At 46.9% G+C, this 12,894-nt stretch overlaps 1 protein-coding gene across 2 annotated transcripts in view; it reads right to left on the bottom strand.

Moving 5' to 3' along the window:
- The window catches only part of SMC6 (structural maintenance of chromosomes 6), a 2,412,589-nt gene that overhangs the window by 1,708,354 nt on the left and 691,341 nt on the right, over positions 1-12,894 (bottom strand). For both annotated transcript variants that reach the window (XM_069605927.1, XM_069605928.1), the window contains one exon: positions 3,899-4,018. In XM_069605927.1, the coding sequence (XP_069462028.1) occupies positions 3,899-4,018 (120 nt within the window). The remainder of the gene's footprint in view (positions 1-3,898; positions 4,019-12,894) is intronic.

The following is a 12,894-nucleotide window of genomic DNA, read 5'->3' as shown; positions in this document are numbered from 1 at the left end:
TAAGAAAGCCAAGATCCCCCAGAAGTCAATGCTAGGCGACGCAAGATTGGGCGGACTGGGGGTCCCCAACCTGCAATCCTACAGGGTGGCAGCGCAACTAGCGCACATACGCGTGGCAAATAACCACCGACCACCCTAGATGGGTGGCATTAGAACAATCACAGCTCCCGTTCCCACTGCGGTTTCTTCCACACATCCCGCCCTCTCTCAACACGATGGGAAGGACTCCTGCTGGCGACTAAGCACACAGTGAACTCCTGGGATTGGGAATTGAAACATAAGGGAATCCCGAGGGGACTGGGCTCCATATCTCCTATCTTTCACAACCCGACTATCACCCGGGGCGAACCCCCGAACCTTTCAGAACTGGATAGCGGCAGGCCTCGAAACCTTGGATCAGCTGTAGGAGGGAGACTTACCTCATACCTTTGAACAATGTAAGGAGAGGTTTCGACTCCAAGAAAGAGACAGATTCACGTACATTCAGCTACGTCACTGGTGCTCCTATCCCCTAACTCTCCAGGCAGCCACGTGCCCTTTCACCCCCACCTCAAACTAACTCTCAAGGACCTCCCAGCCCGAGGCAGGATTTCCACCGTATACAGACGATTTCTGGGGGAATTTCTGGCTTCAAAAAACCCGATGTATGGCCCAGTGGGAGGCTGACTTGGGACACACGGTTGAGGACCAGGCCTGGGTGGATATTTGGACCCGAGCGCACACATCATCCGCCTGTGTCACCAACAGAGAATGCGCATACAAAATCCTGCTGAGTTGGTACTACTCCCCCCCCCCCCCCCCTTCAGGGTCCATCATATGAACCACTCTTTCGACCACGCTTGCTGGAGATGGTGCGGCCAACCAGGCTCCTTTTTCCACATGTGGTGGGCATGCCCATAGATCCAATAATTCTGGAAACTATGTCTAGCTACCATTGAACAGATCACCCAGACGGCTCTCCCTCTGGAGCCCGAGCCCGTCCTCCTAGGGGTCACGGTTCCCAGGATCTATCCGCGTTCCGGAAACAAAGCTAAACTGCTGACTCAATGCCTTTTGGCCGGGAAAATAGTGATCGTCCGCTGACGGAAAGCCCCAGACGGCCCCTTCATATCCCTATGGTGGGGGGAAATATGGGACATACTGATCGCGGAGAAGGTAACAGCGGCAAGGGCTGGATTCCTCCATCGCTTCCAAAACATTTGGGCCCTAGTGCTGGAGTATGACCAGAAATTTCCTGCATAGACCTACAAGCCTACCAATATCCGGCGGGCCTTGAGAGACCATGACGCTCCCTGAAAGGGCAACATAGCCGAAGCAGACACAGAAAACACAAATTTACAGGAAGCATCCCCAGACAAAAGATCATGGGAGGAGGGGATTTTTGCATTTACCTTATATATCTTGTTTACGCTGTACTGTTGTCACCCTGCCTTGGTTTAAAAAACATTTTTTTAAAAAGAAAAGGAAACAGAACATATACCGAACGGTTCACCTGAGAGACAGCGATCAATTCTAATGGCCATGGAATGCCTCCGGTATATCACCCTACATAATGCAAGACAGGCCCATTGGGAGATGCGCACACGCATATATGAATCCGGGGACAAAGCGAGCAAGATACTAGCCTGGCTTGAAAAAAGGGACGAGGGGCACCGCCATGTCCAGGAGATACAAATGGCACAACTAGGGCTAGTACAATCAGACAGTGAAATCGCTGATGCTTTTGCATATTATGCTACACTATACAAAACAAAAGCCCGGCCACACTGGTGCACACTACTATACTAGATGACTTTGTTCTCCCCCATTTGTCAGAAGCTCACCAGGGGAAACTAAAGGCAGAAATTACGGAGTCAGAAATTGAAAATGCCATCTCCCAATTACACTCTGGTAAGACACCAGGCCCCAATGGGTTCCCTATCGAAACTTGGAAAAGATTGGGAGAAGACAGGATAGCCGGTCCCCTACACAAAATGTTCCTCCACTACAAGGAACAGCGATCTCTACCCCCTCCCCACCCCCCGGACTTACGCAAAGCTACGATAGTGGTCATCCCTAAACCGTGTAAGCCGCCTTACTCTGTCAATCATCAACCAATATCATTGATCAACAGCGAAATGAAGGTGCTTACAAAGGTACTAGCAGCCAGACTGCAAGCAGTGATCCCTTCCTTATTTCACCCGGACCAATGCGGCTAAATGCCCGACAGGTCGACACGTATGAACATATGTATTTTTTATTTCATCTATTTTACATTTATATGGCGCACATACAGCCCACAGGCATCGCAGCACTGTTACTTGTGGCAATCTTAATTACAAACAAAGAAGTTACATACATGTGATAAGGTCAGGGCACATGATTATCTTCATTCAAGTGATGAACACAGATTTAGATTAAGATACATTGTGCCTAGATATGCTAGTCCTAGTGTGGACGATAGTGTTCACACCTTTTATGAAGTTTTAGTTGAAGAGCATAGTTTTCACAGCTTTGCGGAATGCTAGGTGGGAGATTTCTCCTCGCAGTGGTGGTGGGGGAGGGTTCCTTTGCAGCTTTGATAGGTATATAAAGTGTTTCTTCTGATGGAAAGGGCAACTATCCTCCGATACATCTTCAGATCATTCAGGTTAAGTCTTCATATTTTTCTTTGCCTGCAGTGCAGAGCTAACGTAGTAGGAGAGACTGCTTCCTTTCCACCCTGTAGCTTGTTCCCCTCACTTCACTGACATAATGTTCAAAGGCATTAATCCAATGCTTCCACGGTAAGCAAGGGAGGGCGGAGGGGATCTCATGGTTGTTGTACAATCATAGGAATGCTGCATGCACTGTTTGGTTAATGGCGTGGGTGGATTCAGTGTCAATGCTTGCTTCATTTGGATTATCCTGGTCTAAGAATTATAAATATATTTGTTAAGGATGACAGCTCGCACACGGACGTCTTGGTTACATTTGTTTATTTCAGTATGGAGCAACAGACGCACATCATAGCCTCTCTTATTCCAGGACAACGGCTCTGCCTAGAATCCTTTCAATCCATAACACTCCCTTTGGGTTGTTCATTACGTCATGTTCTTACAGAATGCAGACCTTGTTCAGCATTCTTCCTATGTACAGTATTTACATATATATATATATATATATATATATATATATTTACACAAGTCACATTATAACAATATTCATTTGTTTTTACTGCTTTACTTTTTTAAAGATTATCTTGTCAGAATGATCTGTCCACATTCTGCTGCTGTGCTTTTTTTTGGATAGGCCCTTGATCCTCTTTTTGCTCATTTCACTTCAGGTTTCACAGCAACAGTATAGTGGTGTGTGGCTTACTACACTGGTTGTCTCTAGCTTAACAATATCTTCAGGAGTGGTGATTTGCGCACTGACAGGCACTGAAAAGGAAGGCTGTACATCAGTTTTTGTTAAATTGAGCGAGTGCTTCCTGATGTACCCAGTTCAGCAGGAGGGAACCTCTATTACATCAACGGCCACTGGCCTGCAGAAACATCTATCTAGGAAGAGCTCCAACCTGGTGTGTTTGTAAGTATGCAGCATGAGGCAGGGGCCAGGAGTGGTAGCAACAGCCGGAGGGGGGACAGCAGAAACAGCGGGAGGGGGAACAACAGCGACAGGGGGAACAGCAGTGAGAGGGGGAGCAACAGCGGGAGTATTTTCCACTAATGTAAAAGTTAATGATCCTCTGAACATTGAAGTGAATTGCTGCCTTTAAATTCTGTTTGTTACTAGTAGTAGATCTGAACATAACAATTTAAGAGATTTATGTTAATATTTTATTTCTTTGCAAATCCAAATCAAAGTGGATTCCCACTTTAGGTCAACTCATGAAAACAAGGAAAACAAACAACAAGCATTGTAGACCAAATATTACCACTGCCCAAGCCATTTTATGTTTCAGTTCTTCCAGTTTGGTCTTCATTTCTCCCAACGATGCAATGCTTTTGAAGCGCTCTTCTTTTTCCAAACAATGTTTCCGAAGTTCATGAAGTCTCTAGATTAGAAAGAAATGTGTCAGAGTGAATACTACAGAGATTACTACTGTGTTCAGAAAAATACAGGGGGTCTGCTTAAGCATCAAATGGTTGATCTTTAGCACAGTGAAAAACGATGTCAAAGATCTAGCAACATGGTTTATTTTATATATATTTAGCCTACTGCATTTAAAGTGCAAATGAAACAGTCAACAGAGCGACTGTTGGTATACCACTGGTATTTTGCTGTTCCATTTAAAAGAAAATTGTTTAAATCTTCTTTTGACATTCAAATAGCTCATGTAGAGGTTAGGGCAGAATTACATTTTTCGTGATTCTTCTTCCAGGGTTTATGGGATTCCTAAACTTCTTGCTTTCTTCGCTTGGTTTTCTAGTATCTTTGACTTTCTTGAAGTCAAAGGGACTTCTACTGAAATCCCACTGGAACATTTACCCAAATAGTGTCCTAATACAGTCCATATATCGCCTAAAACAATGATGCTTTTATTTGCTCCCATTTTCGGCCATGGTGATTTGATCACCCGCCAATAGTGCTATGGTGTAGGCTAGTGGCAGTTGTAGTTTGGGTTTGAATTTAGCAGGGGCGAGGCACATTTCCCAAATTAGTAGCACAGTATGGTACTCAGTGAGGATACGTGTGTGTTTAAGTCCTACTCTGGCACATTTATTTGGGCTATGTGACCGGATCAGAGATCTGACCCTGTCAGGGGGGGATAGGGACTCCTGTCAACCTGGGACAGGAGGCCTGCCAGTATAAATACCAGAGCCGTTCATTACACTGAGGCAGAGTGAAGAAGTTGAGAAGTCAATCACCCAATGCCTGCCTTACAACATGCTGGACAGTGCTCCCTCTGTTCCTTTTCAAAACTACAATCACCAGAAACCAGCAAGGTGAGCGATGAATCATCTGACCAACAGAAAAGACACAGCAAGGAACCCAGAGTATTCACCAATTAACATGCAACAGCAATATAGAGGCTTACCTGCGACAGACCAATGACTCCTATATCAAGTGGCCATCACAGAAAACCAGCAGATCTGTGTTGGGAAAAAGGGTGGGCTTGACCATTTTGTAATCTGGCACCTGTACGATCCATCCCCGGGCAGAAGCCAAGTTGAGATTGGCCCATGGGAATAGGCGAGCACTCCAACCAGTGGGAAGGGGGAGGAAAGATAAACGACAGAAGGAACCATATAAAAGGAGAGTTGCAGAGTGTGGTTGGTACAGCGAGTTTAGGTGGAGGGGAGAGGGGCCAGGCTGAGGAAAGGCAGTGGTCCGAAGCATGCAGGAGACAGACTTTGAAAAAGGTGAGGTACTGGCTGTGAAAGAAATTGAAATTGTTGGTTACTGAATGGGGAAGGGTAAGCAACAGAGTAGGAGGTTGAGTGAGGGTGAGAGGTGTGGACAAGAGGGTAAAAGGGGTGAATGCAAGTGGGAAGAGAAGAGGATGAGTAGTGGAGATTGTTTCAAGTAGAGGGGTGGAGTAGAAGGGGAGAGGGGTAGAGTAGAAGGGGAGAGGAGTACAGAGGCAAGGGTGGAGAGGAAAAGTAGGGAACGACAACCCGAGGGAGAAAAATAAAGAGAAAGACTGCAGGCAGGGTAGAGAGTGGGGGAATTCTCAAAGGAGCAGTAGGAGGAAACAGAGGAAGAGTTTGGGGGGAAGAGGGAGTAAAGAATTAGTAGGTGAAAAAAACAATCCACCATCAGAAGTGGCAAGGTAAGGTTGCTATAATGGGCGAGGAAGAACTGTGCAGTTGAAAAGGCACCAAAGGTACCATCCCTTTGTGAGACCCAAACACTCCCCATAGACCCAGACACTCCTTGGGGATATTAAGATAGGTTTCACCTAGAACACCACCTGAGGGAGTGCGATAGAGAAGGCTGAGGTCTTTAGGCTATCACTCGATTCATTATTTCAGACGAACAAGTTACTTACCAGGTTAACGGTTTTTTGATTGGCTGTTCCATCCACATATTCCTCATCGTATTATAGTTATCCTTCCAGCTTTAGCTGCTACGCATTTTCTTTTCGCCAGGGGCGCTGTGTGCCATCTCGTAGAGATCCCTTGAGGACCTCCGTTTGACTGTCAACGTCACCATCAGTATAAATAGCGCATACAGTGCCAACTGGCTTCAGTCCTGTTTTGCTCCTCCTGTAGAGGAATTACCAGGCGTACCAGAGAAAGTAGGCTCCAAGACAGCGTAAAGTGTAAGAACATGTAAATTCAACGGCGGGGTAGGCTGAGAGGGGCGATGAGTAATACGTGGGAGGAACATCCAATAGAAAGAACATTACCAGGGGTAAGTAACTTTTTCTTCGATTGGCTTGTGTCCTCCCAAATATTCCTCATCTTCTGATAGACTCCCAAAGCAGTAATAAATTGGTGGTGGGAGTAAGAATTATATTTTGTTTTAACTGTTGTCATGGACTGAATGAATGACCACTTTTCCAAATTGTCCTTCCTGACTGGAAGATGAATCCAGGTAATAATATTTCACAAACGTGTGAATAGACGGCCAAGTGGGCGCTGAACAAATGTGTGACTGGGACACCTATCTGAAGAGCAGCAGAGGTTGCCATTCCCCTTGCGGAATGTGCTCTCAAGCCTTCCGGTGGGGCTTCCAACATTCCCCAATATCCAGGATGATCCATCTGGATAAGGTTTGTTTTGTAACAGCTAAACCCAATTTAGGGCCAGTATAGCCAATGAAAAATTGGTCATTTTGACGAAATTGAGCCATTCTTGATATATAAAAACAGAGCCCTTTTTGGGTGCAGCCTATGTAATCTTTCCTCTTCTTTACCAGGATGAGGAGGTGGATAGAAAGTTGGCAAAACAATCTTTTGTGACAGGAGAAAGTTTCACCCCGAGAACTACCTTGGCTTTATAGAAAACCGTATGTGAGGGTTTACAGGAAAGTGCTTGCAACTCGCTTACCCTGCGGGGTGACATTGTTGTGATTAGCAAAACAGTTTTCAAGGTTAACAGTCTTAATGGACATGAGTGTAAAGGCTCAAAAGGAATGTATGTTACACATTTTAACAACAGGTTAAGATTCCCATATAGGGACTTTGAGTGGAACTGGTAGAAACACCAGTTTAAGACCCTTTAGGAATTGAATACTCAGAGGGATTTTAACATATGAATCCTCCTTTGAAGACCGCTTGAAAATAGATAGCGCCACCAGGTAACCTTTAATTGTAAAATGTAACAAAAAAGAAAGCACCATAGGTGTATCAAATAGAAAGGGATACACATTCTAATCCCTGCACCAACTGCTGAACTTTTTTCAAAGGCAGCAGTATAAAGATTTCGTTGCTGGCCTTCTGGCCCAAAGCAAGATCTTTATTACGTTATCCGGGAGGTCCCAATCCTTGTACCTCAACTTCTTAGAAACCATGCTTGAAGGTTGAGAGACTTGACCTCTGAATGGAGAACCCGACCCTCCGCTTGCAAGAGAAGGTCCTCTCTTTGTGGAAGATGTATTGGCGGGCAGATGACATGTCCACAAGGTCCGGGTACCACGTCCTCCTGGCCCAATCGGAGCAATTAGTGATCATGGATTTCCTGAACTTCCTCAACCTCCTGATCACATGAGGAATGACAGGGACTGGAGGAAATGCGTACAGGAGTGGAAACTCCCAGTGCACTACGAATGTGTCTCCTAGAGATCCGCTTGGAGGAAATTTGCTGGAGCGAAATAGTTTGCTTTTCCAATTGACACTGGTCATAAACAGATCCACTTGCAGGGCTACCTAAAGAGTGAAGATCTCTAGAAGGACTTCCTGAGCTAGTTCCCACTCGTGGGAGACTGTTCTGTCTGCTCAGAGTGTCCTCCGCCGTGTTCTCTTCTCCGGCCAGGTGAACTGCTGATGGAGATTCCTTCTTGAATTGCCCGGAACCAGAGCTGCATTGCTTCACTGCACAGTGGTAGTGACCCTACGCCTCCTTTCTTGTTGAGGTAGTACATGGCCACTGTGTTGTCCGTCATTATCAGAAAATACTTTCTCCGTACAGAGGGCAGAAAGGCCTTCAGCGCTAATCTGATTGCCCTCAGCTCCAAAAGGTTGATGTACAGTTTGGACTCTGATGGAGACCAATGACCGTTGATAGTTAGCTTGTCAGTGTGGGCTCCCCACCCCATGAGTGAGGCGTCAGTCACTACAGTTATCTCTGGCCATGGTTGCCAAAAAGATTCTCCCTTGAGAATGGTGTCCTTGCAACCCCGCCACAGAAGGTCCTGAGAGACTATGCTAAAAACTTTCAGGTGGTCTGACATTCTGCCTGAGAATTGGGACCATTGAGTCCTGAGAGCCCATTGGAGGGATCTCATTCTGAGGCGAGCCTCCAGCACCAGAAAAATGCAGGATGTCATGAGACCGAACAACCAAAAAAAAGAAAATTACTCACCTTAATCGTATTTCTGATGCTTGTATCTGCTTAGATTCACGTGCTGTGCATAGGCCGACATCTAGTGGAAGCTGCGGAGTATTACAGATTATTTTTTGAAACTCGAAAATGGGCATCGACATAGGGCGTGCCAGTAGTACTATCCCTAGTGTGACATCCACTGTACCCATGATCCCTCACGCTTGTAGGATCCTCACATTGTATTTTTTCTGACATGAGGTAGCATGAGGAGTAGCGCAAGTACAGTTTATCCAAGCAGATAGATATATAGATAAGACTACAAGCATCCATGCGCCCTCTCTCAGAGGGGAGGAAGGGCGGGCGCATGTGAATCTAAGCAGATACAAGCATCAGAAATACGATTATGATGAGTAATGTATCCCTTTTGAGGCTTGTGGAATCTGCTTAGATCACATGCTGTGCATAGATTAGTGAGCAGTGTTAGAAGAAGGAGGTGGGATGTGAGAAGGGTCATGAGCGAACAGATGTCTTAGAACCGCTTGTCCCACTTGAGTATCTGTCTTGGAATGAGTGTCAATGCAGTAGTGCTGAGTAAAAGTGTAAATAGAGCTCCATGTAGCTGCTTTGCAAATGGTGTCAAGGGGTACATTTGCAATAAAAGCCAGAGTGGCCCCAGTGCCTCTAGTAGAGTGGGCTCTTGGCATAAAAGGCAGAGTTTTTTCAGAAAGGGAGTAGCACAGCTGGATACAGTTTACTATCCATTTTGAGATGGCACCTTTAGAGACGTGATCTCCCTCTCTGCCTGTAGCTATGGAGACAAACAGTTGGTCTGTCTTTCTTGCCGGTCTGGTCTTGTCTACGTAGTAGATGACCACTCTTCGCACATCTAGTGTGTGTAGTTTCACCTCAGCAGAGCTTTTGGGTTCTTGGAAGAAGGACGGTAGCTCAATGGACTGGTTAACGTGGAATTTTGAAATTAACTTCGGTGAGAACCTAGGGTGTGTTCGTAGAACCAGTTTATCCTTAACAGTAAAGAAAGGATCCTGCACTGGCAGAGCCTGAATTTCACTGACCCTTCTTATGGATGTAATGGCTACTAAGAAGGCAGTTTTATAGGTCAGGTGTTTGAGACTAGCCTTATGCATGGGCTCAAAAGGTGGGCCCATGAGTTTAGCAAGCACCACATTAAGGTCCCATCCTGGTGGTGGTTTTGAAATTGGAGGGTGGAGTCTCTTTACCCCTTCCATGAAGGCTTTAACCACTGGTATTTTCCACCATGAAACCTTGTTATGGGAGGTGGTGTAGACTAACAGCGCCGCCAGGTGTACCTTCAGTGAATTAAATACCAACCCTGCGTCCAGCAGGTGGAGCATGTAGGTGACAATATTGGAAGGAGTGCAATCAATCGGGTTGATTTGTCTATTCTGGCACCAGATAACAAATCTTTTCCATTTATCAAAGTAACAGTGTTTCGTTTTTGGTTTCCTAGATTCTCTTGGGATATCCATGCATCTCTGTGGCAGGTTGAGATGTCCAAACTCTGACTTCAGGAGCCATGCTGGCAAATTCATTGAACTAAGTTGAGGATGCACTGTTTGACCTTGGTGCTGGGACAGTAGGTTGTGCCAACACGGGAGTCTGATGGGTTCGCACATTGCTAGCCTGTGCAGGTGTGGAAACCACGGTTGTCTCGCCCACATGGGAGCAACTAGGATGAGCATCATCGATTCCCTGTGCATATTGTTGACCACCTTCCTCATGAGAGGAGTTGGTGGAAAAGTGTAGGTAAACATCCCTGACCAGTTCATCCACAGGGCGTTCCCCTTAGAGTCTGGTTGGGAGAACTTGGATGCGAATCCTGGGCACTGTCTGTTTTCGCTTGTGGCGAATAGGTCTATAGTAGGGAAACCCCACTGTGAGAAGAGGTTTTCTACGACTTCTCTGTGCAGACCCCATTCGTGTTCTTCTCGGAGGGGGGTCTCTGCTCAAAGCGTCTGCTAGTCAATTGAGATCCCCTGCAACATGTTGAGATGACAGGTAAATGTTCCGTCTGAGTGCCATGTCCAAATTTTCTGGGCAAGCCTGGACAGATTTGGCGAACGAGTCCCTCCCTGTTTGTTTATGTAAAACATTGCTGTCGTGCTGTCTGTTAAGATCTGCACTGACAGGTTTAACAGGTGGGGTTCGAACGCTCGAAGCGCTCTGAAGACTGCCAGAAGCTCTAGCAGATTGATATGATTCTTGGCCACTGTGTGAGACCAGAGACCCTGAGCAGTGTGGTGAAGGAGGTGTGCTCCCCACCCAGATAGGGACGCGTCTGTAGTGACTACAGCCTGCATCTCCGGATCAAAAAAGGGTTTCCCCTTTGACAGGTTCTCTCTTGTCCACCAGTGGCAACTTTGTACAAGTGTTGGCGAAACGACCACTAGATTGTCCCACTGACCACTTGCCTGAGACCACTGTTTCGCCAACCATTCTTGCATGGGTCGCATGCGCAGGCGCGCGTGGGGGACCAGGTAAATACATGACGCCATCATGCCTAGCAAACGCATCGCTTTGCGCACCGTTATCTGGCGACCAGACTGATATTGAGGAATTTGCAGTAGTAGATTCCGAATTCTTTCCTCTGATGGAAAGGCCAACCCCTCTTGAGTGTTTAGGACAGCTCCTAGGAACTGTTTGGAGGTGCTTGGCACCAGGCTTGATTTTTTCTCGTTGATAGAGAAACCCAATTTGAAGAGGTCGTCGATAGTTCTTTGGATGTTGGATCTGCAAATTACTGGGGTTTCCCCCGTGATGAGCCAGTCGTCCAGATAAGGGTACACTGGGATTGCCTCCCTGCGTAGGTGTGCTGCCACCACCGCCAGTACTTTGGTGAATACCCTTGGAGCCTAGGCTATACCGAAGGGCAGCACCTTGAACTGGTAGTGCTGACTGTCCACCTTGAAGCGCAAGAATCTTGTGTGCGCTGGGAACATGGAAATATGAAAATAGGCATCTTTCATGTCCAATGTTGCCACGTAATCCCCACTTTTTAGAGGAGTGGGATTACCTCTTGGAGAGTAGTCATGCAAAATGTTTGGGGCTTGACATACTTGTTTGCAGGGCGCAAGTCTAATACTGGGCGCATTGTCAAATCTTTTTTTGGCACAAGGAAGTAAGTTGAATAAATACCCTTGTTTACCTGGTTGCCTGGGACGAGTTCTATCGCGTCCTTTGCGAGAAGATTGACGATTTCCTCGAGGAGGATCTTTTGGTGGTCCAGGGAATGTATCTTTTGTTGTGGAGGGTGTTTGCGGGGGCGCTCCAGCAGTTCGATGCAGTATCCTGCGGACACTGTGGTCAGCACCCTACTGGGGATGCGTGGGAAGGGATCCTGAGCGGAACGTCACTGTGTTGCGGGAGGCGTACCGCCTCTGCCTGGGCTGCCTCTTCCTCTACCACAGCTCCTTTTATTACCTCTGCCGTAACTTTGGGTAGTGTGTTGGTTGCCACCCCACGATGTACCCTGTCCGTAATTCAAGCCCCTCTGGGAATTTTGGCTGCGTGAGCGACGAAAATTACTATTCCTGCTTTGATTGGTGGGCTTATTTGTCAATTGTCCCAGGGACTTCAGAGTATCATACTCGTTTTAGGCCGTCTTGAGTGTGTCCTCTACTGCTTTGCCAAACAAGACATTTGGTTCCACCGGCATCTCAATAAGGGTAGCCTGGGTCTCGGGTTTAAACCCTGACTGTCTTAGCCAAGCGTGCCTCTTAATGACAGTGCTCTCTGCCATGAGCCGGACTACATTATCTGCAGCGTCAAAGGTCGTCCTCAGAATGCAACCAGACACGGCCCTATCCTCTGACGCGATTTGGGCTAGCTGGCCCTTTAGTGGTTCCAGAGCGGGGTCAATGAGAGCAGCTACCTGCTCTCACTGGTGGCAATTATAGCTTGCCAGCAGAGTGGTGGTATTGGCGATTCTTGCCTGGTAAGCAGAAGTGCAGGCCACTTTCCTTCCTAACCCATACATTCTCTTGCTCTCCTTGTCTGGGGGAGGCTCAGATGAAGATAGAGGTGTCTCCGCTCTTTTTCTGGTGTTTGTGATTACCAAAGAGTCAGGCTTAAGTTGACCCCTTATGTAAAGTGGGTCTGACTGGGCGGCCCTGAACAACTTCTCAATTCTGGGGTTTACAGCCCTAGTGAGATTAGGAGTGAGATGGGAAGGATCAATTCTTCACTGGATTAACTTGAGAATAGGAATGGCTTGAGCAATGGGCCTTTTGTCCCCCACTAGCTCCTCTGCAAAGTCCCTCTCTTCCTGCCCTTCCCCCCCCCCCCCCGAGTGTCTATGTGGAAGTGCTCTGCAGCTTTAGCCAGGACCTCATTTAGAAGGGGCTGGTTATCTATTGGTGAATCAGTAACCTGTGGTTCCTTGTAAACCGGAGAGTCCATATTGTAGACCTCTTCCTCGTTTTCCTCCTCCTCATCCTGGTCCTCGTCATCCCCGTAATACTCA

Source organism: Ambystoma mexicanum, chromosome 4p (genome assembly GCF_040938575.1).
Source record: "Ambystoma mexicanum isolate Mex_15411 chromosome 4p, UKY_AmexF1_1, whole genome shotgun sequence".
In the NCBI taxonomy this organism is placed as follows: domain Eukaryota; kingdom Metazoa; phylum Chordata; class Amphibia; order Caudata; family Ambystomatidae; genus Ambystoma; species Ambystoma mexicanum.
The sequence above is the reverse complement of the archived record's forward strand: the minus strand, read 5'-3'. Positions and strand labels throughout refer to the sequence as shown.